The 27,957-nt window shown below is 51.2% G+C and overlaps 1 protein-coding gene across 2 annotated transcripts in view; it reads left to right on the forward strand.

The window, feature by feature from the left end:
- The window catches only part of COQ8A (coenzyme Q8A), a 36,775-nt gene extending 9,240 nt beyond the window's left edge, over window positions 1–27,535 (forward strand). For both annotated transcript variants that reach the window (XM_081123724.1, XM_081123723.1), the window contains exons 2-15: window positions 8,339–8,524; window positions 11,801–12,214; window positions 12,471–12,537; window positions 17,344–17,418; window positions 19,921–20,046; window positions 22,309–22,394; window positions 22,511–22,651; window positions 22,997–23,078; window positions 23,162–23,255; window positions 23,518–23,659; window positions 23,861–23,968; window positions 24,085–24,150; window positions 24,423–24,509; window positions 25,295–27,535. In XM_081123724.1, the coding sequence (XP_080979850.1) occupies window positions 8,348–8,524; window positions 11,801–12,214; window positions 12,471–12,537; window positions 17,344–17,418; window positions 19,921–20,046; window positions 22,309–22,394; window positions 22,511–22,651; window positions 22,997–23,078; window positions 23,162–23,255; window positions 23,518–23,659; window positions 23,861–23,968; window positions 24,085–24,150; window positions 24,423–24,509; window positions 25,295–25,579 (1,950 nt within the window). In that variant the 5' untranslated portion in view covers window positions 8,339–8,347 and the 3' untranslated portion in view covers window positions 25,580–27,535. The remainder of the gene's footprint in view (window positions 1–8,338; window positions 8,525–11,800; window positions 12,215–12,470; window positions 12,538–17,343; window positions 17,419–19,920; window positions 20,047–22,308; window positions 22,395–22,510; window positions 22,652–22,996; window positions 23,079–23,161; window positions 23,256–23,517; window positions 23,660–23,860; window positions 23,969–24,084; window positions 24,151–24,422; window positions 24,510–25,294) is intronic.
- Window positions 27,536–27,957: the final 422 nt, after the last annotated feature.

A 27,957-nucleotide genomic window follows, 5' to 3' on the forward strand; every position in this document is an offset into this window, starting at 1 on the left:
AACAACAACAACAAAAACCAAACCAAAAATACACCAGAAACCCAAAGTAGCCATAGACAATACATATGTAAATGAGATGTAGACAATACATAAATGAATGAGCAGGTTTGTGTTCCAGTAAATACTGATTTACAATATTTCACTCAACTGAGGGTTGTGGTTTGCTGACCCTGACCTGGGAGAACACTAGTCATACTACATGTCTTAACTTTTGGTGCAGAAAAGTGTGGTCTGGAAGGACACTAGTCATACTACATGTCTTAACTTTTGGTGCAGAAAAGTGTGGTCACTGACTTATTACATTATTCTAAATTAGGACCTTATTTTTTTGGCAGGGTGGGGGGAGTACCCTTTATTTCTGTCTTTTAACACAGGGGGCTAGCATTAGACCTGCTGCCTGCCTGTGCCAAGTGATTTTCTCATCACTTTCTGAGAAGGGCAGTTGAGCCTCTTTCCCCAAAGTGGAATGGCCATGTTCCATCTTCCTGGCGGCCTGTTAGGGGCAGTTGTCTTCTGATGAAGTTCGGTGGCTAAACAAGGGCGTGGAGAGGCATTATTTATAGCATTCTGATCTGCTGTCTAACCCTCTCCCCATTTCTCCTGGGACCGATACTTAGGACACAGAACAGTTTCTTAAAATTACACATTTGTGTGTCTGCTTGTGTTTTTTATTTTAACAAATATTTAAGATTATTTTGTATATTTTCTATTATAAAAGTAGTGCGTGCTCATTGTAGAAAATTTTAGAAAATATAAATAAAGAAAATGAAGAAAGTAAAAAGGATCTATCATGACCACCACCCAGAGAAAAACACTGAGTGTTTTGCACGTGCTCTCTCCACCATCTATGTTCGTTCCTTCTTCCCTCCCTTTTTTTCTCCCTCCTTTACTTACTTTCTCCCTGTCCACTCCAAAAGGAAGGATAATACTGTTTTGTAATCTGCTTCTTTTTCACTTAGGAAATATAATAGACTTTCTTATTTGTTAGTAAACACCTTTCACAGTGTCATCTTAAATGGCTGCATAACATTCTATCCTATGGGTGTACCAGCATCATTCGAGGGCCATACAAAATTATCAACCTAAAAATTAGCTATGAAAATAGTTCCTAGATTTATTGAATTTTGAATGCTGCCTGTGGTTGCCTTGGCAGAGCCAGACCAAATGATTTCCAAGGGCAGGCCATAAGGCCCTCGGGCTGGATGTTCCCCACCCCTGATTTACATAATCTTAGTGTTGTGATTTACATTCTTATAGCTGAATTATCATGCATGCTTTTTTAAAGGAAATGCAGTTTGACAGATTTTGGTCAGGATTCTTGGATAATTATCAGGCAGAACAGCCTGGGGAGGAGAAGGGGAAAGAGGACTTTCTGCAGACAGTCAGGTTTGGGACATTCTGGAGGTGACTTGCAGTTGTGGGGAATGAATGACTCTGGTGGGCTGTCTCCCATTATGAAGGCTTGGCTCACCAGGCCTGGGCTGGGGCCAACTGATGGGAAGGACAGAGGATATTTCTTTCTCTCCTCCCCTGGGTTATTTGTCATGTCCCCAGTTGCCTTTGAAAATTGATAGCATATTAGGATATTTCTGAACTTGCTGACAGAGACCCTGAGGTCAGACCTCACTCACTAGGTAGAAGCCTGGAGTTGCCTGAGATATTTGAGTGATGGTCTCTGGTGTGTGATTTTAAAGGCCTAGGTGAAGAGCACATCTATAGAGATTTATAGATTTGTTCAGAAGTTTAAGTCTTTTCCTTAACACATACATTCTTGAGTCCTTGGAGGAAACTGTCAACTGGTGTTTCCTTTTTTCTTAGAGTTAAAGAAAAATTTCAACCATGTGAAGGAGCTTTTCAGTGCCCATGCAGGCTAGAAATTGATTGTTCGTGCCCAAAGTAAAAAAGATTGTTCTTGGCTGGGAGGGGGCAGAAGGCCACTTGGGAACCCCTACCCCAGGGCCACCTGAAGATCATTAAACAGTCCTTTCTGAAGAATGCTGACAGTGACAGTCTTTAGAGTCCCTTAGTGGCTGGCTGTGTGGGTCACTGTCTTTAAGCTCATTCGTTTTTTGATGTCTGTTTTCAGTTTCTTGAAGGAAAAATGGGAAAGGAAGGAGCAGGTGGAAGGTTTGCACTAAAGGACAAAGCCAGACTTCCGGGGAGGGGGTAGCAGGGAGAAACTCTTCATAAAGGATTTCTGTTCAGATGTCCCGCCTGGTCTTGAGTGTGGACCCCATGTGCTCCCTTCCCCCCTCTTCCTCCAGAACAGGGTTCTCAAGGGAAGTTCCCAGACCATCAGCTGCAGCAGCACCTGGGAACTTGTTAGCAATGCAGATTTTCAAGCTCGGTCCCAGACCTACAGAATCAGAAACTGGGGGTGGGGCTCAGCAGTCTGTGCTTTAACAAGTCCTCTGGGTGATTCTGATGCCCACTAAAGCGTGAGAACCCTGCCTCAGACCAGACTTTTAATGAGGCTTTTGATTTCGTGTGTAGATTAAAAACTGCAAGCAGGTGGAGCCAGTCCCAGAAATGGCAGGCTTTCTTGTACCTTAGAGAGACCAGCTGAGTTCATTTCATTTAATAAGTATTTGTTACCTGCCTGCTCTGTGTCGAGCATAGTACTAGGTGCTGGAGATACAGAGTGGGGAAGACTGGTGTGGTCCTTGCTCTTCTTTGGTTGACAGCCCAGTCCGAGAGAAGGACAGTTAAACAGGCAGATTTTGAGCATGGTCAGTGCTAGGATGGGGTAGGAACAGGGTGCCATGAGGGGATGTGGATGAAGTTTAGGGATGGGACATGTTGGGGAGGGCTTCCCAGAAGAGGTTGATGTTTGAGTTGAGACTCGGTGAGGAGGAAAGCTAGTGTGTGTTCCTGTGCAGAGGCCTGCAGGAGAATTGGGTTGACCCAACTGGAGCACATTTAGTGGAGTGAACATGGCAAGATAAGGCTGGGGAGGCAGGGGTGGGCTAGTCATGAAGGTTTTTTCAGCCCCTTAGGAATCCCGGAGAGGTCAAGAAGCCTGGGGGTGGTTTGATAGTATTTTCCTTTTATAGTGATTGCTGTAGCAGTAGCATGGGGAGTGGATAGGAGGGGGCAGGGCTGGGGCAGAGAGACCACTTAAGGGCTGTTGCAGTTGCCCAGGTGAGAACATTCAGGTAGACTAGGGGAGGTGAGGAGGGTTGTAGAGAAGTGGGTGGTGGTCTCATTGCTCAGGGTTGGAAGCCTGGGGAGGGAGAGGGAGGGGTGGTGAGGTCAGTTTTGGACAGCTGAGCTTCATGCTCATGGGACATTGTGGTGACTTATATGCTGCAGACGGCTGGACAAAGCCTGCTTAGGAGAAAGCTTTTCAGTGAGCTTTACACATTCCCCAAGACAAAGGGCTTTCTGTGCAGCTTGCTTTTGGGTTCTTATACCAGCCACCCCAAGGAGCAGCTCAGAGTGGGAAGAGACCAGAGGAGGATGTACTGGCTTTAGAGGTACAAATGCCATGGCTTTGCTTGGATGGCAGTTGGTCTGCAATGCTACGCTTTATGGTCGCAGAGGAGATTGAACAATGGCTTAGTAAATTCACACACCATCATTCCTGGCTTGCTGTCACCTGTGAGGAGAGACAAGCGGCAGATGGTGAGTTCTGGCTGTGAAGGGAGGATTTGGGGTGTGTATGGGAATCCTCCCCCCAAAATAAATTTCCCTCATGTAAGTACTGAGTGGAAAAGTATACTCTGCCTTCCTCTGCTTTATGCTTGTCAGGATTGCCTGTTATATTTATTTTGTAAAAAGCACACAGCTCATTTCCCTATTGTTGCATGTTATTGTATCTGGCCAGGTAGACAGCACTTTGTGAGTCTGTTCTCCAACATGAATGAGGTAGTATCTGGGGAAGAAAGAGAAAGTTCAACAGGAAAATTTCCTCTGAGTTTGAGGACTCCCCTGCCAGGGGATGCTGCTTGTTCGTCTTTCTCAGTCTCTGTCCCTGGGGAGTGGTGAGCTGTGTGTATTCTAGTTTGTTCTCTCTCTAGACAACATCTTTATTTACTTCCTTTATAGCACTTTAGCATGTTAGGACCAGAAACAGGGCCTGGCTAGCCAACCGAAGTGCTCTCCTACTGAAAGAGATAAAGAGACAAGTAACATGCTTAGTGTCAGCAGCGGTGGTGGAGCTGGGACCCTTGTCCTGGCTCCTGGGGCAGTCTTTTCCACTGGTCAGCCACCTTCTCATACTGGCATGGGAGCCTCAGTTGGCCTCTGGCCATCTCCCTGGTGTCTGTGCCCATTTTAAATGTGCCTGTATGCCACCACAGCTGTGAGCACCCCAGGGCCAAGGGCAGGTTCATCCTGGACCTGCACAGACTGGCCCAGAGCACCAGGAGGAGACGCTAGTGAACATGTGTTCAAGGAATGACTATATGACTGTATTTTGGTGCTGGTACCTTGTGGGCACTCCCAAATGTGAGTACCCATCCTCCACTCCCACCACTTTATTTGTTTGTGCTCACCTTGCACTTTGGGCTTTCCTCTCCTCAAGAAGAGCAGATGGGCACCAAGGCCTCTGGGGCACATGATGCTGCCAAGTAGGCAGAGCCTGCATACTCCATGCCTATGTTACTCCCAGGCCAGGTCCTGAAAACCCATTTAAGGACCAGCAGGATGAAGTCGGGTGGGGTGAGGGCTCTGATACTTGTAGATGAAATTGTGGTGAGGGTAAGATTTTTAATTCGTGTATTAAATGTATTTGGGGAGCTTTCAATTTTGTTTAAGATCATGATGAAAGGTCCTGGTGCAGCTGGGTGCCTGGTTCTTGTGCATTCCTGGATGGGGTTTCCACCCAAATTCTGGATAGCTGAATTCTGAGTCAGGTTGGGATTCTGGTGTGAGAGCTAGAATTTGTGAGACCCAATCTTTGAAAACCAGAAGGTGAGAAAAGTTATGGAAAGATATTTTCTTCTGGCAGTTGTTCCCCTTCCCTCTGCTTTTTTGAGGGTAGACACTCCTTTGCAAAAGAAAACCAAACCACCTGATATTGATTAGAGTGAGAACGGTTCACTTTGAGCAGAACAGCATGTGGGAGGTTTGGGTACAGCCCCAGCACATTAGATAAATAATTTTGTCAAAGGGGTACGGGCACAGGCTGTGGTTTTGAAATATACATCCACATGTGAATCTCCTCACGAATGATAGGCTGTTTATTAGCAACATCTGTTGATTTGAGAAAAGCAGGGTTTGCATCACAATAAGCTGGAAGGTATATTTCTGTGATGTTATTTCTACCTGAGTGGGTCTTCCTTCCAGAGGAGATGGTCTAGTTATATTTCTCCAAATGGTGCCCACTGTCTAGGGTGAGACTTGTGCCCACTGTGAGTTCATTGGGTGTGAGGACACAACCATTTAGGCAGGAAGAAAGGCATAACATTACTTTATAATGTGTACTTTTAAAAAGATAACTTATTTATTTGCCATTTTGAAAGTAGGATATATGAGCTAGAAAGTTAGGAAAATACAGTTAGGAAGAGACTGAAAGAGACCATTGTTACTCATATTTCCCAAATGCAGGACTTTAAAGAAGTTTTGGTCATTAACATTTTAATAGCATCAGTGTAAACTAGGTGCTATTCCGTCTGGCCTGTCATGGAGCTGTGCTTAGTGCTGACATACTTAAAAAACCAGAAGAGTGCAGGACCAGAAATGGATCTTTCAAATTGAACTGCCATCGGTACAGTGGGCCATTCAAGCTAGAGTAGGGGAAGTGGGCAAAAAAACCAAAACACACACACACACACACACACCACCCCCACCCCCACCCCCACCCCCACCCCCCTTAGCACCTTTGCTCTAGTGAGATTTTAGTGTGTGGTTTTGATAAATAGGATGAGAAATTCAGGAAGAATTAGTTTTAAGCCTGAAAATAAACTCTGAATTAATAGGTCTCAGGAAGTTTTAGGGAAGATTTGACATGAGTTAGACATGGTAAGGTTTTGGAATTGTTGGGGTCTGTGGCCAATGGGAGACTTCTGCCTTATTTATCTGGATTGGATTCAGAGGTGAGCAAGGGAAGGCCTGTTTTGGGGTACCCCTGGGGCAGTGGGGTATGGTGTATGGTCCTGGGGCTACTAGCAAGGGTCCTTCTGATACGTGGCTGGGGCCCTGCCACCGCCATTGCATGTCTCTGATATCTCTTTTGAAAACCTCCTTCCTCACGGGTCTATGGGCCTTGGTGGGTACTTTTTTCCCTGGACTTGACGGTGTGCCTTCATGTCGGGATTGGGGCCAGGGGCTGGGGAGTTGTTGAGGGCTGGCACCAGCTGCATTTGATCTCTGATTATGTAATCTCTTCCTAGTCCTAGACGTTAGAGAATGTCTGTGGGGCTTGTTTATTTTAGTCATCAAGTACAGGAGCCCAGAGGAAGCCTGAAGTATGAAATGGCACCAGGTGATGGGCTGGGCTAGCCCTCCTACCTTACTCTCCTGTCTCTTTCAAGGGTATGGTCGGTCACCTTCTAAAAACCTCCTTGGTTTTAGTTAGGATGCAGGTGGTCCATTTGTTCCTGAGCAGTGCCCTCTTCCTGTGAGGGTGCCTCACAGTCATAGGCCAAGCATTTGGGGAAGCAGCATAGAGTGGTGGGCACAGAGCAGACAAGGGCCAGGATCAGGCCCCAAGGCCACCATTCAGAAGTTGAATGACCTCGACCAGTTAGTTAAGCTCTCTGGCTTTGGCTTTCTCTTTTTAAAATGGAATAATATCCATGCCATTCAGTTGTTTATAAAGATTAAAAGGAGATGAAGTATGGAAAGCATCCAGCCCAGTACCTGGTAGCTAGCTATTCTCATATGAAGGTGAAGTGTTCCCAAGGGCAGGTTATGGTAGGTCAGCTCAGCTCTCCAAGACTCCTGTGCATTAGTGGGTTTCTCTGGCTCTCACTACAATTCTCCTTTTAAATAAAAACAACTGTGTACCCTGCTCAGGAGCAGAGATCCCTGCAGAAATCCTGGGCTGACTGGGGCTGCTCCCCTGTGAAGGGCAGGCAGGAGTGATCCTGCCTGCCATCTTCAGAAGTCCCTGGAGTTCTGGTTGAGGTCTTAGTGCTCTTACCCTATCTTCTAGTATGTGCTTCTATTAATTAGTGTAATAAGAGGGAATCCACAAGGTGTCTCTGTGACCATCCTCTCCCTCCTGCTGGCCCGTACCCTGCATCCAGGGAATATCTTGCCCTTCTCAGCCTCTACATGTTTGTTCATGCAGGTCCCCCGCCTGCAGGGCCTGCCGCCCAAACCCCTTTCCTCTCGTTTCTGCCCTATCTCTGAGACGTAGCAGATCCTAGGTCTTCCATGCCCTGTCTAGAGTGCACCTTCATTGGGGTGTCCTGCTGTTCCTTTCCTTTTTGTGGTTTTTCTTCAGCCCCAGTTTGTTAATAGGACCTTATCTTACCCCTCCTAGCGCACAGCACCCTAGCAGGCCTCAAGAAATGCTTGGGTGATTGACAGCACCCCCTCCCCCCATGAGGCACCACTGTGTACGGCGAATTTCAACCTCTTTGACTCTGACCTACATTAAGAAACACATTTTAGACTGAACTCAGTAGAGAAAAAAGAGACAGAAGCTCATGTGTACACACAAGGGAAACAAGCTTCACAAGACAATCCTATCTATAGTACCTCTGACGCTTCCTTTTCACATCATGTCATTGCATTTTAATGCAGATTAGGATTTTCCAAATGGATTCACTGTGGTCTGGACTGCAGTTTGAAAACACTGGCTTGGTGAATAGTTGAGTCTGAGGGAGGGGATGGGCTCTGGTTTTCCCTCGGTGTGTGGGTGTCTGTCAGAGGCTTCACTGGGCAGAGCGAGAGCAGCTGGGCAGGGACAGGCAGTCCCTGAGGAGTTTGGGATGGAGCCCCAGGCCTGCAGGGAACTGCTTTGGGAATAGGTGCTCCCTCCCCAGCCTACAGTTTGTTCCAGAGGAGAGAGCCCTGGACTAAGTCAGTACACCTGATTCAAGTCCTGGTTCTACCACTTGGTGGCTGGGAGACTTGAGGCAAATCACTTTACCTCTCTCTGTCTCATAGGGTGTTTCATAGGGTGGCTGTGAGGCCTAGGTAAGGAAATGCCTGGAGCACAGCCCTGACCCCTTGGAACCTTGCATTCTGCTTAGTGCCCTGCAATGCAGGGAGCTGACCTTGAGCCCTGGGCCCTTCCCCTCTCTCTTTTCTCTGTCAGCCTGGATCAAAAGGGAGGTCAGGAGAAACCAGTCACCTGCCCAGAGTTTGGGGTAGAGTTCATCAGTGTGTGACCCTGTCTGAGGTGTGGTGCACCCCTGCCCTGACTTGGCCTGCTCTCTTCCAGCTCTGAAGGATGGCTGCCATGTTGGGGGACGCCATCATGGTGCTCAAAGGCCTTGCCAAGCTGACTGAGGCGGCTGTGGAAACCCACCTGCAGCACTTGGGCCTCGGAGGGGAGCTCATCATGGCGGCCAGGGCCCTACAATCCACAGCTGCAGAGCAGATTGGCATGTTCTTGGGGACGGTGCAGGTAAGGAGGCTGGTCCAGGATGGGTGCCAGTGGGAGGGGAGCTGGACTTGGAGCTCTTGGTGAGACCAGGACACAGCCAGGGTCTCTAGTCTCCTTGTGGCCAGGGCCAGAGAGCCCACTGGTTAGTGTAACCCGCTGTCCTTCTGGGTGGGGCAGGGTCCCTGTGTGAGGCTGCTAGGTGACTCAAGTTTTAGTTAAAGGACGCTTCACAGAGCTGAGAAGAGGCCCAGCACACTTGTTAGATTAGTAATTCACTGGCACTCATTGACTGATGCAAGCATGGGATGCAGAGCTCAAGGGTGAGACCAGGCCCTTTTCTGCCAGGGGGATCTCAGGTAACTGGCCATGCTCCCTCTTCCTGGTCTATGTCCATTTTCTGGGCCTGTGTTGAGGTACTGAAGAGAGGTCTTTTTAATTTGGGAAATTTAAAAAATCACAGAAAAAAGTAATTCTTGCCTGTGTTCTGTGGGAGACAGCTGAAAGGAACCCTACATGCTTCCTTCACTGAAGCAATTTTTTAATAAGACAAAGCACTTTCTTCCTGTTTATCTGATGTATATTAGTGTTTTTTGTTGGATTGATTTCTGTAAAGAAGTGATGGAAGCCATCCACTGTCTGGGCTCAGTGGGGTCATGGCCAGGTTGGGAAACATGTTTCATTGGATATCACACCTTAGAATGGAGCTGTCGCAGGAGCCTTTGTGTCAGTTGGGTCTCCTCAGGTTTCGAAGGCTTTTCCCACTATGTCTGCTTCATTTTTCTGCGGGTCGCTGGGTCTTGCTTGTGGGGCTGTGCTCCTTTCCTGGGTGAAAGCTGAGGACAGCTTCACCTCCCGTCTTCCTCTTGTCTCTCATGCTCTTTTGCACCATGGTCCATAGAGCCTCTGTGTTTTACCATCCAAGAGGAAGGTTTTAAGTAAAAGTGAGTGCTGGAGAGGTGATTACAAACAGAGCTTGATATATGGTGTAACACTGCACAGTCCCCAATAACTGTTCCTGAAAGTCCAAGGGGATGGGAAGGCTATGTGCATGGGCACATGTGTATTGGGAGTTATACTGCAGAGGGTGCCCTGCCACCTCTCTCCTTCCATTTCTCTCTCTGGTTGGCTGACCCTCTGGACAGAGGATACTTGAGCTCCTCCAGGCTGAGGCGATCACAGACTTCAGGCTTCTGGTTAGTCTTAGTTTTTGGATTCCCAGCAGGGGAGGCCCTGCTGTTCTCTAAGGGTTCAATGGCAATATGTGACTTGTCTCTCACCCTACACAAATGCCTTTGACTTCTGGAAGTCTTCGTACCCGTGACCTCATCCGAGCCTCACTGCTGTCCTGGAAGAGGGGGCAGGCCTAGATGCCTACCGCATTCTCACATGGGAAACTGAGACTAAGAAGCTTTATGAGAGGCCCGTGATTATTAAGTGGCAGGATCAGAGTCGTGCGCCCTCTTCCCAGTGTAAGACTCTCTGTTCTTGCCCTCCCTCTGTTGAGGTGGGGCTGTGACTCCGGCCATCTTATTTGGTGCCTTTTCTAGTGAGGAGCCATTGTCTTCCTGTTGGATGTTTTTGCCTGTGGAACACTCAGGAGGTATAGTTGCCCAGCTCACTTGGGCCTCCCAGGAGTGAGACAGAGTGGGGAGACCTGGGCAGATCTCCCTGAGAGGTGAGAGGGGCCCCCTGCCTAGTCTCCCACATGCTGTTTCCACAGACAGGCATGGCAATCTCGAGGTGAGTCACTTAGAGGAAGGAGGGAGAGACTGTCCCCCACCATGAAGACGACACTCAGTGGGGCGATGTTCTCCATTGTGCTCCCATTCTCTCCCTCAACACTCAGATTCCTGTGCCTCCCTTCTCTCTGAGGGGATGGAGGGTCAGCTAGATATTGCAGAAACCTCTGCCTCCAGCTCCTCCAGGGATTTGTTCACATCTTCATTCACTAGATACCAAGACTGGTCCCACTGAGACACTGAGTCCCCTTTGCTGCCCATGGGGCCTCACAGCCACCTAAACAGGTTATGGTAGTGCAGGGCCAGGTGGCCATCACAGGAGTCAGGGGGCAGAAGGAGGAGCCTCTGCTGTGGCTCTCAGGGACCCTGCCTTAGTCCTCTCACCCCAGTGCTTCCCGGCCATCTTGAGAGGTACACAGAGAACCCAATATAATTTATTTCTGCCCTGAGAAAAGAGCTATTGGTTGGCCAGCACGGCAGACCTTGGCTTGGGACCCCTGCTCTGTCACTGGCCTGCTGGCGGGCCTTTACCAGATTACTTCAGCTCTCTCAGCCTAAGTTTCCCATTTGTGCAATGAGAGCCATAGCCAAGTCTCTTACCTTGCAATGGAGGCAAGTGCAACATCTTATAAAGCTGAGAGTGAGAAGGCTGTGGATCTACTGCCGTGTCTGCAGAGCTGCAGGCAGCACGCTGTGCATTGAATCCACTTCAGTGGAACGGAATCCAGGCCACTGACCTCCCTTCAGGAGTCAGTGCTGTTCCAATTATAGCCTACTCAGCACTATTCCCCTGGTCATATCTGTGGCCCCCATGTAACTGTGACTGTAGGGAGTCCTATTTTTAGATGAGGAAGTAGCAGAGAAAGGTCAGGAACTCATTCAAGGTCACTCAGCGTTCTAAAGTAGAAAGAACATGGGCCCAAAGGCCAGGTCTTGATAGTTGTTGAAAGAAAAACGTACCCCCAACTCCCAAGGACAGCCAGGCCAGAGCTGGTTATGGCAAGTCATCCAGTGAGAGCCTCTTAAAGGCATGCCATGGCTGACTGATGCAGCTGTGTCTGTGGTGAGGAACTCGCCTGGAGTGGTGGGGTGTCTACATCTGCACGTTGCCCTTGCCTGTCTGTGGTTATGCTTTCACTTCTCAAAGGTCTCCTGTCTCTTGCCCTGGTTCACCCTCCCCAAAGCCTTGGAGGCCTGTCCTTAGCCCCGATTAATAGGTGAGGAACTTGCTAGGAGTGGTAGTAACTGGCCTGGTCCTGGCCGGACACCCAGCAGGTCTCAGTGACTGTGTGGCTTGTCTGGGATCATACAGTGGAGCCCTGGCAGAAGCAGGACTGGAATCCGGGGCTCCTGGCTCCAGGGCTGGGAAGGTACTGCTCACCTCCAGAACTGACCACAGGCCTCAGGAGTAATGTGGTATTACCCTCTGGAGGACTGGAGGGCAGGACAGTGGTGGCATGCTGTCTTGTGCAGAGAAGGATGTACAACGGGGGTGGTGGTGGTGGTGGTGGTGGGGATTGCCTCTTGTTCCTCTCATACCGGCTTTTGTTCCCCGCAGGAGCAGGAGAAGCATGAAGAACCTTACATTTCTGAGAGTTTTGATGACCCAGAATCAGAGTTCCACTTCTCAGGGCCAGGGGCCGAGGGAGCGTCTCCAGACTTCTCTGCAGCCTCTTCCCAGGACCAGTCATCATCTCCACCCCAGGATCACGCTGGCAGAAAGGGTCCAGCTACTGCCTACGTTGACAGTGGACCCTTTAGGGAAGCTGGGCTCCCAGGCCAGGCTGCCTCTCCTCTGGGCAGGGCGAATGGGAGGCTCTTTGTAGACAGCAGAGCGCCCTTCTCTCCCACTGGCCTTCAGCAAAGGTTTTACCACCAGGACCAGTCCTCCGTGGGGGGCCTTACGGCCGAGGACATTGAGAAGGCCCGGCAGGCCAAGGCTCGCCCTGAGAGCAAGCCGCACAAGCAGATGGTGCGTCTGGGAGGGCCCCCCTGGAGTGGGCCCTGAGCGGTGGTTCCCACAGTGGTGCTGGTGTCAGGCCCCCTCCAAAGATGGTATGGTCTGGAGGTTTGGGGAACATGAAGGCCTCTTCTTGGTGGTGGAGTATGCTGTCAGGCAGAGCTGCTTTGGTGGAGGAGAGGGGGTGTGAGAGGCAGCATGAACCCCTGAAGGCTGGTCCTGTCCCCATTCGCTGATTCCCTGAGGTCTCTCTCTGTTCTCCCTCTAGCTCAGTGAGCGGGCTCGGGAGAGGAAGGTGCCAGTTACACGGATTGGGCGGCTGGCCAACTTTGGAGGTAAGGTGGCTGTGTGCCCCTGTGCCGCCTCATCTTGCCTGGCGTGCCAGTCATGGCTTAGTGGAGATGGGGCTACCGTGGGGCCAGCGTGGAGGTAGAAGAGGGTGGGGCCCATGGGTGTCCTGGGGAGTGTGGTACTAGTTTCTGGGTGTTTCCCACAGGTGGGTGATCCAGTTATTGGATTCCACTGTGCCTTAGCTTACCCCTAGGGGTTGGTGTGGCTGATGCCACACTGTGAGTTGCAGCTTTGCTACTCAGGCCACGCTTGGGGGGCAGTGTCTGCAGCATCAGCTTTCCTACTACTTCAGCCTCCCTTCACTCAACCCCTATGGAGAGTCTGCAGAGGCTCCCTCGGCCCCTGGCCCTGAGAAGTGGGACCCTGGGGTGGGGGGTATGAGCAGCCAGAAGGAGTCTGGGGAGGGGAAGGGGGAGCCTTGGCCTTGGTAGGTGCTTTGCACCATCAGTAGCCTCTTGAACCCTTGCTGACAGCTGCCTGATGCCTGGAGCCATCCTCTGGTGTCTGTGTGCTGGAGGTTTGCCCACAGCCGTGATTCAGAGCTGCCCACATTGTTGCCTAAGCAGTTAGCTAATTTCAAGCTTGGAGGTGGCAAGGTGGGAGTAAAGAGGTGCCAGGTCCAGGAAGAATGTGCTATTCTGGCGCCAGAAGTGAGTTCTGGGCTTTCTACCTCTCCCAGAGGTTTTCAAACTGTGGGTTTAATGAGTGTGAAATTAATTTAGTGGGTCAGGACCAGCATTTAAAAAAAACCCTCAAACTAAGGAGAACGGAATTGAATAGAAAAAGATCAGAATTGATATCATAGATGCTTAGAAAGAATTGCAAAAATATTTGTTTCAGGGGTAGAAACATACTATTTATGTATGTTCTTCATTGTATTGTGAATATGTGACTTATTGGTGGGTCATTGCCTAAGCAGTTAGAGGTAACACTGCTGGACTTTGTTCTCCTAGGAAACACTTCTAGCCTTTCTTCCCCTCATGAGGGTAAGATGCTTTTGAGGTGTAGACCAACAGGCTTTAGGCTGGTCATTTTTTCAAATACTGCTTCTACCCTGTTCTCTCCCCTCCTCCTGTGACCCCAGTTACGCGTGTTAGATCTTTTCCTTTTCCTGTGTGTCTCCTCTGCTCTTTTCTCTATTTTCCATCCTTTTCTCTGTGCGTCAGTCTTACCTCCTCTGCACTGTAAGGTGAGGGAAACTGGATGTTACGGAAGTGAGCCTTTAACAGATACAGTAGGCACTGTAGAAAACTTACCGAAGGCAGCTGAGCATATTTTGTGCATAGCACTGTGGCGGTTACTGTGACCTTCACCCAGGAATTTCCAGTCCAGAACATTAAGGCAGAAGGAAGGGGAATACTGAGTAAGGGGAATAGGAAGACAGAGCGGAAACAACAGGCGGAGACTAGGAAGACGTGAGGATATTTAGATTTTATTTAGAAAGAATTTTGAAATATAATACTTAAATCAGAGGCTAATGAGAAAACAGTGGGTCAGGAATGAAGAGTAGAGGGACTGGACCCTTGGGAATCTTACTATTTTTAAAAGATAAAAAGTTAAGAGATCCTCACTCCCCGAAAAATACTTTTTTTTTTACAGAATAGTTTATGAGACTCCATAAGAGAGTCAGTAAATGAGAGACAGTAAAATGAGTAGTGTTTTTTGTTAGAAGACAGGCATTGGTTAGGTTGAAATGCAAAGCTGCTGGCTGTTGTTGCGTAATTTCCTGAAGATTCTGATACACCTGGGTGTGCTATTGATATATGAACAGAGCTCTCTCTGGGATCATTATGCCCCTTCTCCTGTGCTTTTGTGTCTTCCCCATATCAGTGGTAAAATTAAAAACAAAGAAACATTGGGTGAATGGGCATAGTTTGGCTATTATTTAATTTTGCCAAGTAAGGACATTTAATACAAAACAAAACCCACCATCAATTATCATTTTATTAATCTTTCTAAAAGGATATTTTAGCAATGCAAAAGTACAAAGGATATGATCCCAAGATAAAGGTTAGTAAATTGAGTAACTGAGTTTTGTGATAGACTCAACTCCATCGTCTTTGTGTCTAGACACTGATAGAGACCCCACTGTGGCTTCCCGGGGGTCTTGCAGAGTCATCCTGCAGCGGTGATGCCATTGGACCCTTTGGCTGGGGCAGGGGTGTCAGGACAGTAGGGGTGAGAGTGTTTATACCTCCTGTAGCAGCAGTATATGCTTTGACCTCCTGGCCTGATGCCCTTTGTTGACTTGTCTAAAGTCAGGTTCCCCCCCCACCAACATTGACCAATAGGGCAGTTGATTTTTATTGAGGTTGTAAAGACTAGAGTTCCTGGGGTTGACAGGGGCTGTGTCCAAGGCCTATTTTGCTCTGGCTTCCCCTCGGAGGGTGGCACATAGTCACACTAGTTTCAGTGCCTGACTTCTTGAGGGCACATGCTGTACATGCTTTTTTTCCAGTACCCAGAGTTCCTCCAGGTGCTCGCTCAGGCAGCCAGAAAGGTACCCTGTAGGGCCAAGAGAAGTTCCGTGCCCTTGGCAGGGGTGTGGGAGCAAGGTTTCTGCTTTATCAGGAGCAAACTTAAAAAGGGGGTTCTTTGTTTTTCTCTCTTAGAAGCTCTGAGGGCGATTAGGGCAGTTGTTATTTCCAGTTACAGATGAGGAAGCTGAGCCATAGTCACCAATTGCCCAGGTCCAAATGCTTATTTGTCACAGCACTGGGACTAGAGCCAGGAGGCCTCTCTCACAAATGGCAGTGTGAGCCTACTGCCTGTAATTAGTCCCGTCCCCTGCAGCCAGCAGAGGGCCTGTGTTAGGTCTTCCCCTACCCCAGTGGCCCAGTTTTGGGCATGGAGGGCCAGCTCCAGAGAACCTGTGGGAACACACTACAGGGAGCTTCCCCCATCACTCCTTCCTGGTCCCTCGCCTCCTGTGCTGAGGAATGCAGCCCCCTCCCCAGGGCCTCTCTTCTCTAGTGTCTGGGAGTGGTGTGGAGGATGCAAGTGATGGCAGAGAGCAGACTGATCTAACACCTGGAAGCAGAGGACAGTATCCTTGCCCAGTGCCTTCTTGTCAGACTTCCTTGTGTGTGGACTTTCTCATCAGCTCAGGATTGTTAGATGTGCTAATAGAGGGCTTAGGTGTCTTGTGCACAGCGCATGCTGTGTGAGTGCCCTGGTGGTCGTCCCATCTGTAGCTGTTTATTTGCCCCCGGCTATCGCACAGAAACTCCCTGAGCTAACTTGCCTGGGGATCCGCAGGCACACGTCCTTACTTATTCCTGCCGAGGCACCTTTCCCCACGCCTCCTCCCCGAAGGTGCTGTTTGTTAGAAGGTGTTTTATTTTTTCCTTTTCTTAATCCCTGGTGCCTATCTGGGTAGAAGCCCAGTGGCTGCTCCAGGAAGGGCCATATTTGGCTCTGATGACCTCCAGAGGGACTTCAGGGAGGCAGGGTCCAGGCTGGGGGCCTAGGCTCCCAGATCACATGAGCAGCCCCCAGCCTGGGAAGCCGGCCCAGTGGGCTCCTGCCTGGGGGAGAGCCCTGTTCCCTCCCCTCCCCCCCACGGCTCCCCCTCTCCATTTCTTGACTGTAAAACCTCTGTTTGTGGGAAATGGGAGATGTCTGGAACTTTCTTGGAAGGTGCTGGCACCTTCTCACAGGCTAGGATGGAGGCCAGGCTGTGGGGGCCGCAGAGCAGGTTCCATGACTGGTTCTCCCCACCGACTGTAGCTAGGCTGGGCCTGAGTATGGATCAGAAAATGGAGAGGTGTGCCATTCTGAGGGCTTCAGGGTGCTGATGTGGGGCCGATGGGCCACAGGCTACAGAGCGAGCGAGTGAGCGTGGGCTCTGGGGTATGCTCACCAGGACCTGGCGAATCTGAGGCAGAGGCACGATCTTCCAATAATTGCCTTCAGGTGTCACCCAGTTCTGAGAGAAGAAAGAGTCCAGTTGGGTTCTGGCCTTCCCTCAACAAAGTTCTGGGAATTTCTTCAAGCTTGGCTGGGTCTAGGTCGGAGGAAGAGCGAGTTTTTTCTCAGTAGGAGCTCTTGAAGCCAAGGTCAGGGCTGCCCAGCTGGCTGGGCCTGCTTTCACTGCCTGAGCTGTCCTAGGAAGCCTGTCCGTTAACAGCACACACGCACCAGTGTCTTCCCAATGGTCAGGCTGGATAACCTCTTAACGCCATCTGTCTCTTTTGTAGGTTTTCTTTAGATTTGATCTAGGCAGAGAAAAATCTAGATGCAGACATTGGTGCAACTTGCTAGAGTTTTAAGGTTAATATTATTTATTTTCCTAAGTCAGATAGTGTGATGGGTGGGGTGGAGGTGGGCAGGAGAGTTAAAGTTTAATTGGAGATGTGGCTTCCAGATCTCTGAAAACAACAGGTGTATACCCCCTACTTTTTTGTCTTTTCAAAATGTCTGGAGTGTCCTGGAGTGGCTCAGTTGGTTGAGCATCATCCTGTGCACAGAAGGGTTGCTGGTTCGATTCCTGGTCAGGGCATACACCTAGGTTGCAGGCTTGGTCTCCAGTTGGGGTGCATACAGAAGGCAACTGATCGATATTTTCTCACATCGATGTTCCCCTGTTTCTCTCTCCCTCTCTGTCCCTACCCCACCCCCACCCCCCCTTCCTCTCTCTCAGCATGTCCTCAGGTGAGGATTAAAAAAAAATGTCTGGAATGTCCTCAAGGGTCCCTGGGAAGCTGAGGTGGGGGGGGGGAGACGGCTCACGTACGGAGGCCAGTAGGCAGCAGCCCTGCTCCCATGCTAATGACTCTGCCGCCTCCTAGGTCTGGCTGTGGGTCTGGGCTTTGGAGCACTGGCTGAAGTTGCCAAGAAGACCCTCCGCTCTGAGGACACCTCAGGTGAGCTGGACCCTTGACCCTGGGAGGTGGGCCTTTTAGCCCCCATCTTCCACCTGTGTTCTGGGGCCACCTCATGTCCCACCTCTAGGGGCATATTCACCTTGTGAGCTGAGATTTGGGCCCAGCCTCTGCCCATGCTCTCTGGAGCTGCTGGGACAGATCCCACATGGCTCTTCATCTCTGAGGCAAAGGTCATGATACCTCTGTCCCATCTCCCAGAGTCAGCCGGAGGTCAGGTCAGAACACTAGGTCCCCCCAGGAGATATGTCAGCTCATTCCAGTATCTGACACCTCTCCCTTCCATGAGGACTCCCCAGTGACACCCCACTGTCCTGTCCCTGTCGTCCTGGCGGCCAGTTTAGGGCCTGCCAGTCAATGGATGGCCCTTCTTCACCTGCAAGACTGTCTTGTGGGGTTGAGGAACCTCCCAGAGAGAAAGCAATAGCCTGTCCCCACAGGCCCCTGAGCACAGGGGACCCACTATGTGTGTCCTTGGAAGGGGCTAGAGGACAGAGGATTTAGTGAGGGTATTTTTAGTGTTGGTGTGGAGACACTTTGAAAATAAAACCTGGCTTTCTCTGGAATGAGAAGCCAGCCTTCCCTACCCCCCTCAACCCCCCCTGCTGTTCTCTGTGCCACCACATCCAAGCAGGGAAGAGTATAGGACTAGCTCCAGCCTTACAGCTGGTGTCCTTTGTCAGGGAAGTAGTGCCCCTAGTGGAGGTCAAGAGGCCCAGGAACCACAGGACCTGGGGCTCAGGCCAGGGTGGGATGGCCCTGGGCAGCCCCCAAACTCTGCTCCAGCTTTCGGAGCAGACTCTGGGATTCTGTGGCCTGGAGAACCCTGGAAGAGTCTCCTGAGTGGGGGGCATGTCCTTGGTTATTTTCAGAACCAGTCATGCCCAAGCTGGTGACTTAGCTGAGGGTGTGATCTGGGGACCCTTCTTGGCCCAGCCATCCTGGAGTGGCTCTGCCCATGGGCCAAAGCTCCCCTGACGCCCAAGCAGCTTGGTCTCTTCCTGTGGAGCTAGTATCTTTCATCCTCCCAGGATCCCCTGCTGTCTGGCATCCTGGGAATGAGCCTGACCCCTAAGTAAGCCTAACAGGGCTGCCCTGAGATGTTGGCTGATTCGCATGTTGTCTCTGGGGCTTCTCTTCTGCAAACTAAATGGCCCCAGGGCCTCACAGCCCCAGCCTGTGCACCCCACTCTGTCAGAGGCTGGCTGAAGACAGTCCCTGGGGCAGTGGGCAGTGGCCTGCAAGCCACCTCTCCTCCTCCCTCCTTGGGGACCTCCCTCAATCTTCCAAGTGCTGGACCAGGCTGTTGGTGATACAGGCTAAAGAAAGTGCCAGGCACCTAACTGGGCTCACAGGACAGTAGGCAGGAAAAGCACCGAATGTCACAGGCTAGAGGACAGTGAAGAGGTTGCTGCGGAGCTTGGGGAGGTCAGAGGGAGCACCAAGCAGGCCTCTCCCCACCTAGGACAAGGGAAGACTTAGTATTTAGGTAGGGCAGCTGAGGGTAGAGACAGGGCACTGAGCAGAGAGGGTGGTCCTGACCTCTGCCTGGGCCGCAGCACTGGTTGGCAGCAGGACTCAGCCAGCCTCCCTGCAACCCTGTGGAGTCATCACCACGACCTCTCCCACTCCAAGTGTACTGGACAAAGGTCATCTGCATCTCTGAGGTCACTGAGCACTGATCCCAGGGCCAGTCGGCTGCAGGGAGCTACAGGGGCCTCTGGGCAGAGAGGAGAGGCAGGCACAGTAGGCAAGTGCTGTCCTTGACCCTGAGCTCCCCTCCCTGAGGACGACGCTCTCACTGCAGCCAGCTGGCCCTAGAGTGAATGTGTAGTGACTCCAGGGGTGCTGGTGACCTTTGTCCAGTACATTGGAGTGGGAGGTGGCAAGGGACAATGACTTGGCAGTCCTCCTCACCTGGGGCGCTGTGGATTGGGTTCCTCCAGGTCCCTCCCTCCTAGTGTCTGTCCCCACCTCCAGCTGACTGACCTTCAGGGTGCCCTCTCCAGGCCCTAGAGACTGTGTGTATATGTGGTGGTGTGGTGCTGGGGTCAAGCCTGGGGAGACCTAGTTGTTCCTGAAGGGCCTCTGAGGCATCAGGGAGGTGGGTGTGGAACACAAAGTTAAAATAGCACTTTGGGTTTTATGGACTATCAGGTTCCGTATTGGACTTTTTCGAATCACACTTAAACCCCCCCCCCCCATTACTGTCCCCGTATTTACCAAGGAGGATCAGAGAGCATTATGGTTGGCCCAAGACAGCCAGTTGACTGTGAGCTGGGTTGTACTCAGGCTTCTTGAGTCTCAGCAGGAAAGGAACTGGGTGCCCACAGGGGTCCTTAGGCCCTGGACCCACCCAACTGACCAGCCTTTCTGGGGCTGCTTGGGAGCCCTGCTGGCCTCTTCCTCCTGCCACTTGAGTGAGGCCACCAGGCACCCCAAGAAGGGGGGTGGGTGCCGTGGTGACCTGGCTTCTGTCTACAGGGGGGAAGAAGGCTGTGCTGGACTCCAGCCCCTTCCTGTCTGAGGCCAATGCAGAGCGCATTGTGAGCACCCTCTGCAAGGTGCGGGGGGCGGCACTCAAGCTGGGCCAGATGCTGAGCATCCAGGGTAAGTGGGGCCCCTGCCTGGTTCCTGGGCCCGGGGGGGGGGGGCAGCACAACTTGGGAGGGGCTGGGGGGGTTCTTTCTGCCCACTGGCTCCTCTTGCTTGAATCCTGGCTGGTGATCAGCCTGAGATGTTTAAGTGTCTTAAACAGGAGCCCACAGTCATTTTTCTTTTTTCTGGTTGTTTTGAGATACCTAGAGGTGGTCCTGGCATCTCAAAAGTTGATGAGTCTGGCTGCTGCCACCCACACACCCCTCCCTGTGTTGGTTGAAAGGTGCTAGAAGGGGGGCTCACAGTCCTGCCACAGTGTGATGTTGGGGGCAAGGGGCATGTGGCCGAACAGGAGGCTGGCTCTGTGACCCCAAGAGCAGAGCCAAGGTTGGGGGAGCCTCAGGGCTTCTAATGGTGCCCCCCCCACCAGCAGGAGTGCTCGAGGCTGGCACTCCAAGTGGGAGCATTTGAAAGCAAGGTCCTCTCACTAGCAGTTAGATGGACTCATTGAGTTGGCCAAGTGTAAGACAGAGGTAATGGGCAGGCAGGCCGGGGCGTAGGCACCGCCTGTGGTTGTGATACCCTGTGGCAGTTCCTATCTGAAGTCTTTTGATGCACAGACCCCAACTCCAGGAGTTCCACATCTCGTGACTTACCTTAAGGAAAGCCTTAGAGATGCGGTCAAGGCTCTGTGCAGGAGCTTCATCATGGGGTTCCTCGTGAGTGCAAATTCAGTTGTATACCTAACAGGGATATGTTCTGAGAAATGCATCGTCAGGTGATGTCACTGTGCAAACGTCAGAGTGTCTTAAACACACCTGGATGGTATAGCCCATTGCTTCTGGGCTCCAGGCCTGTTCAGCACATTACTGCACAAAACACCATGATATTAAGTCAGCACAAGAGAAGATGATGCAATCAGGAGGTGCAAACACGAGATGTGTGAGGCTGCCGTAACACTGCGTACTGTTCTAAGTTTTATGTATTGATTTCAGAGAGAGAGAGACATTGATTGTTGTTGCACTTATTTATGCATCATTGGTTGATTCTTATATGTGCCCTGACCAGGGATCAAACCCACAACCTTGGTGATCAGGACAGTGCTGAGCTACCCAGTGAGGGCCAGTGTTTTAGTAGATAGAATATGCTCTAAAGTAGCATGGAAAGTACAGTAAATACATAAGCCAGTAACAGTCGTTTATTATGAAGTATGACGTACCGTACATAACTGTATGAGCTGTGCTTCTATACAACTGGTTTGTTTACACCAGCATCGGCACAAACATGTGAATAACACATTGTGCTACCAGGTTATAGTGGCTATGATGTCATTAGGTGATGGGAATTTTTTAGCTCCATTATGATCTTATGGTGCCATGGGGTCATTGACTGAAACGTTATTCGGGGCATGACTCTTAAACACCTTGCTGACCGGCCACAAGTACATGTGTTTCCATGTCCGAACATTGCTGACCGGTCATGAGATAAATTAATGTAAGTGCAGACACAAGTCATTTTAAACACCTTGCTGGCCGCACGGGCAAGTTCTGGCTCGAAATAGCTGGTCAGCAAGGTTACCAGAAGCTGAAGCAAGCAGTAGTGGGGCTAGCGGGCTGCATGACTGAACTTCTGTGGGGGATGTTAGACTCCCGCTGACAGTGCCACTGCAGAATATTTAAGACTGCTGCCCGAGGAAAGCAGGCTAGAACAGTATCCATGCAGTAGGACTACTGTTAGGAAAAAACACGGAAAAAGGGGCAGAAAGAAAAATCGTAGTTCTCTGCAGGTGGTCAGATTATGGGTATTTTTAACGTTTTACTATACTTTTTGTTCTTTTAATCATAAAAAGCTATGCCTGTTATTTCTAAGAAGCCTACCTTCTCAGGTCATTGGGTGAGTTGAGAGAGCCACGCTGCCTAACATCAGGGCCCGGGCTGCATAGGCTCACCTACTGCCCTGGTGGGAGAGGGTGCGATGGGCTGGGGTGCGGCTCTCTCAAGATATGGTGGCTGGCCTTGGTGCCCCAGGAGTGTGCACATCCTGGTCTGTGTCCTTTGTTCCTTTGAAGCTTTTGTCCACCTGTGCGCCAGGCAGGAAAATGCTGCCAGGGTGCGAGGGGGAATCTGAGGCTGGCTGTGCGCCTTGTCTCTGAACCTGGGGTTCCAGTGTGTGGGAGGGTAGAGCAGCCTCTCCCAGGTGACCACACTGTGGCAGAGACTGAGGTGGCCGCTCTATTCCTGGCCTCTGCTCTCTGATGTCTCTGGTGCCTTCCAGATGATGCTTTCATCAACCCCCATCTGGCCAAGATCTTTGAGCGGGTGAGGCAGAGCGCGGACTTCATGCCACTGAAACAGATGACGGTGAGGCAGGCGGTACACAGAAGCACCTGGGTCCTCCCAGCACCTCCTCTCCCTGCAGGGGAGCTTTTCAAGGTGCTGGGCTGTACTTATGCCCCGTTTCTGGCCTCTCCCTCTAGAAAACTCTCAACAGTGACCTGGGCCCCAACTGGAGGGACAAGCTGGAGTACTTTGAGGAACGACCCTTTGCAGCCGCCTCCATCGGGCAGGTGCACCTGGCCCGAATGAAGGGCGGCCGTGAGGTGGCCATGAAGATCCAGGTAGGTGCCCAGTGTGTGCACTCATCCCTACAGGCTCTGTAGTGTGGGGGCCCCTTGCAGGGTGGAGCCCCTGTCGCCATTTCTTGTCCCAACACCTGATCAGCACTGGGTACTGAGAAGTATTTGCCGAGTGAGTGGCTGTGGGAGGCGGAACAGCCTCCCAGCAAGCTTGGTTTGGGTGGGGCGAGGACAGGAAAAGTTAATTGTCTGCTTTGGGCCTGAGCTAGAGGGCTGGGGCCGAGTGGGTGGCTGTTCTGGGGGTGGGAGATGTAGACAGCTGTGACTCGCCCAAGGTGTGGGGTCCTGCCCTGTCTACCTGGAACACCCCCTCCGCTCCCCCTGCAGTACCCTGGCGTGGCCCAGAGCATCAACAGTGACGTCAACAATCTCATGACTGTGCTGAACATGAGCAACGTGCTTCCAGAAGGTCTGAGTGCTGGGCTCTGGGCATCTGAGGGGGCCTCCCTGAGGAGCCCTCAGCGCATTCTGACACCCTCCTCCCTGGTCCAGGCCTGTTCCCTGAGCACCTGATCGACGTGCTGAGGCGGGAGCTGGCACTTGAGTGCGACTACAAGCGGGAGGCTGCCTGTGCCAAGAAGTTCAGGTGCAGCTCCTGGCTGGGCTTCAGGCCCCTTGCCTGTTGCTTCCCCCAGTGGGAGACCAGGGACCATCTTTAGGAAGTCTATGGGGGAGGCGAGGACGGGTGGATGGCTGTGGGCAGGGTCTGGAGCTGTAGCCACATCCTACCCATTACAAAGCAGGGCCCTCCACTTCGATCGGCTCAGTCCCTTGTTGCCCTTCATGTCAACCCCAGGGTGGGTGTGGGGAGGATCTGGGCCCTGGGTGTGACTTCCCACCCCTGCCAGGGAGCTACTGAAGGACCACCCCTTCTTCTACGTGCCCGAGATCGTGGATGAGCTCTGCAGCCCCCACGTGCTGACCACAGAGCTTGTGTCTGGCTTCCCCCTGGACCAGGCTGAGGGGCTGAGCCAGGAGATCCGGAATGAGGTGTGTCTTCAGCTGGCCCTAGAGCCTCCAGGTGATCTCTGTGTGGCTGAGGGGGACGGGGCTGATATGTCCTCCCCCTCCCCCAGGTGGTACCCTTGGAATCAAATGTCAGCTGGAAGAAGGCAGGGCTGGGTGGGAGGTAGGAGTCAGGCTTCCCCAGCCCCAGACTCTCAGGTCACCAGGCCATCCCACCTACCCCAGATCTGCCATCACATCCTGGTCCTGTGCCTGAGGGAGCTGTTCGAGTTCCACTTCATGCAAACAGACCCCAACTGGTCCAACTTCTTTTACGATCCTGAGCAGCACAAGGTGAGCCCCTGAGTGGGGGTGGGGGGCACACACAAGGGGCCTGAGAGGTCCGCTGGAGTGGGGGCTCTGAGATCTGAGCCTCCATTTGCAAACCTTCTGCTATTACCCATTCCCAGGTGGCTCTTCTGGACTTTGGGGCAACTCGGGAATATGACAAGTCCTTTACTGACCTCTACATCCAGGTAGGGGCAGGGCCTTGGCCCATGCTGTCCTGAGGCTGGGGCTGGATGTATCAGTATTGGGAGGGAGGGAGGCTGACCAGGCTCTTGTCTAGTGTGGTGACAGTGTGGTGACAGTGGGTGAGGTCATGTCATGGCCCTGTCAGGCTCACAGCACCAGCTGGGGCCTCCAAGGCAGGGGTCAGCATTTGGGGGAGAGGGGCAGGTGGTAGCTTCTGGCCCGCAGGAGCTCCTCTTTATGTGCTGCCCGTGGTGCTCTCCTGTGCCTCCACCAGATCATCAGGGCTGCTGCCGACAGGGACAGGGAGACTGTGCTGAAGAAATCCATAGAGATGAAGTTCCTCACCGGCTACGAGGTCAAGGTGAGCTCCATGGACTCTGGAGTCCCACAGGCCTGCTGCTCCAGGCGCAGCTACCTCTTGTGGGGGGAGGGTGGGCAGTGAATTCCTTTTTCCTTTGAAATCATAAACAGAACCTCAATTTATAAATGGGCGGGATCAGAGGTGATAGTCACCCTCGAGGGGTCTCTACAGAGCCCTGGGCTACCTCAGCAATCCGAAAGCCGGGTCCTGCCCCAGCCTCTGTGCTTGAGGCTCACAGAGTGGCGGGGCTTAGGGACTTGTCATGAAACTCGTTTTTCCTTCTAACTCTAGCAACTTAGAGATTTGCGTCATTTGGTCAGTCATGCTGGAAGTTTCAGGGCTTGGGTGAGGGGAGCGTTGGAAGAAATCTTAGCAGTCCCTTTAAGGGACTGCTGTCAGTGTTCCTGTCACCCAGAAGCCACTCAGAAAGCACATTCCTGGAGAGCAGGGAAGGGTTGAAGGAGAGCCAGGTTGCCCTGCGTCTACCACCCATTCGGAGGCAACTGGAGCGCTTGAGACTGTTTTTGGCCTGAAAGGTCTGTTTTATAAACTTTGAACCCGAGTGCTTCAGGTGAGGCTCACATCCTGCATTCTGCTGTAGGCCCTGTTACTCCCTTTTGGAGTCCAGTTCACATTAATGTCGTTTTCCAGGCCCCTATAGGTTTATGCTCGTTACCACTGTTCAATCTAATTAAAAAATGAAACTCACCTCCCCACACTTCCCAACTTCAAAACCTAGTTTTGAGGGAGCGCTCAAGGCTGGCCCTGCCCCCCCCTTCCTCTAGGCCATGGAAGATGCCCACCTGGACGCCATCCTCATCCTGGGGGAGGCCTTTGCCTCGGAGGAGCCCTTTGACTTTGGCACCCAGAGCACCACCGAGAAGATCCACAGCCTGATTCCCGTCATGCTGAAGCACCGGCTCATCCCGCCCCCTGAGGAGACCTACTCACTGCACAGGAAGATGGGGGGCTCCTTCCTCATCTGCTCCAAGCTCAAGGCCAAGATCCCCTGTAAGGCCATGTTCGAGGAGGCCTACAGCAACTACTGCAAGAGGCGGGCGGAGCAGTAGCCGCGCAGTGGGAACTCAGCCCTGTGCAGCCGAAACTAGTAGGAAGCTGGTGGTGGTGATGCTCCGTTTAAACTCCTTTGCCCAAGGAGGGGTGGCAGGCTCCGGCGGGGAGGGGTGCTGCTTGGAGCCCCGGTGCCAGCGCTTATCCTGGTTTTTACTGCTAAGACGGTGCGGGGCGCGGGCGCAGGAATGAAAATGAAACAGCAGCTGTCAGAATCTGCCAGCTGTTTCTTCAGAGGCTGAATACTCTGGATAGAGATCCGGCAGTTTTCTTCCCTGTTCCTTTTAGTAACAGGGCTTTACCTAAAGTGAATGTTAACCCAAAGGCGTGAGACTCCTCCTGTCAAGTCCCTGCCACCAAGAAAAATAGAGAACCCTTTTTGGATGTTATTGGACACGTGCATAAGGTTTGTGTATGTGTTTCTAGAATGAGATTTGTGTTTCCTCCCCTTTTCCTCTCTGGCTTGTGATCTGCAGCTGGGAGAAGTCAGATCTGAGCAGTGCCAACAGGTACTGTTTAACCAAGTGAGGCTGCTTTCTGGTTGGTTGCTGTACTTTTTGAGAACTGGAAGTTTGCAGAGAATTGCTGCCTCCCATGGGTAGAAAAGTGACAGCTCGTCTTCTAGCACGTGCTAGAAGATGGTGTGTGTGTAGGGGAACCTCTTTTCCCCTCCAGGCCCAGAAGCCTTTGCGGAAGGATATGAATGTGCAGATGTTACCTGGTTAGACCTGAGGGGTCCTCACAGGCTCTGTTAATTTTTTTAAAATTCATATAATTGTCTGATTTACTTGTTTCAATAAAAGCAAAACATCCTACCACTGCGGCATTAATTCTTTCACTCCTAAAGAGCTCTGAGCCGGTGGGGAGGAGCCCAAGGTCAGTGTCACACCCCATCCTGCCTCCAGATGCTCCTGCAAGGTTTGTACATGTTCCCAGCATGAGGCTCTTGGTGCCTGAACCTGGCAGGCTTAGCCCACATTCATCATCAGAGGAAGGGGAAAGGGACACTCTGCATACCCCCAGGGCCCTACCCCACACATACAGAAAAGCCACAGCAGCTCAAGGGGCTATAACTCAGCAATGTTGGCAACTGGGAAAAGGGCAAGGACTGCCAGCAGGGTCAGTGCTCCTGAGCTTCAGTGAAACCACCGTAAGAGATCAGCTGCAATGGAGGAACACTTCCTGAAAAGTGGCTTTTCCAGGGTGGGCAAAATTTCTAGGTAACGGGGACATTTTGAACATTCAGGTGAAGGCTCTTCAAACCGACTGTGAACACCTTGAAAAGTTCATTGCGGGGTGAAATAACTTGGAGAGGCTGCACTGGTCCCAAATAGGCTCTCAGATTTCTATGTGCAGTCTTGGATTGATAAGTAACAAACAGACATGCTGGGCTCTGGGACAGGCTGGCGTGGTCTGGGAAGTCTCCGTGACAGCTGCTGCCCCTTGAGGGTTAGCCCTGGTACCCAGCACTACCTGCCAATCCCTTGTCAGAACAGTTCATCCAGATTTTTTCACTTGCACATGGAACATTCTCCAGAAAACACACACTAGGCCACAAAACAAGTTTCAACGAATTCAACAAGACAAACCACATCAAGCATCTTTTCCAACCACAGTGGCATGACACCAGCAATCAACTACAGGAAGAAAACTGGAAACAAGTATGTGGAGATTAAACAACATGATCCTAAAGAACCAGTGAGGATCAAGAGGAAGTCAAGAACTATCTTGAAACTAATGAAAATGAAAACATCACTTTTCACATGTATAGGCTTCAGCAAAAGCAGTCCTACAAGGGCATTTCAGTTCTACAGGCCCACCTCAGGAAACCAGAAAAATCACAATCTAATTCTACATAAAGGAACTAGGGAGATAAAACCTCAGGTAAACAGAAGGAAGGCAATAGTTAAGATCAGGGCAAAAATAAAATAGAAATTTAAAAAACTAGAAAAAAATCAATAAAAATTGACAAACTTTTAGCCAAACATAAAAGAAGGCCCAAATAAAAACAAATTACAACTGATACCACGGAAGTACAAAAAATCATTAACAGTACTATGAACAATTATATGCCAACAAATTTGACAATCTAGAAGAAATGGATACATTTCTAGAAAATGTAGGCCTTACAACACTGAACCAGGAAATACCAAATCTAAACAGACCGATTACTAGCAGTCAAGCTGAAGCCGTAATCAACACGCCCGCCCTGGCCAGGCGGCTCGGTCCAAACATCGTCCAATACACCAAAAGGCTGCAGGTTTGATCCCTGGTTGGGGTGTGTAAGGGAGGCAACCAGTCAATGTTTCTCTCCTCCTTCCTTTCTCTAAAATCAATTTAAAAAACATATCCTTGGGGGAGGATTAAAAAAACCCCC

The sequence above is a fragment of the Miniopterus schreibersii genome (genome assembly GCF_964146895.1).
Source record: "Miniopterus schreibersii genome assembly, chromosome: 21".
Taxonomy (NCBI): Eukaryota; Metazoa; Chordata; class Mammalia; order Chiroptera; family Miniopteridae; genus Miniopterus; species Miniopterus schreibersii.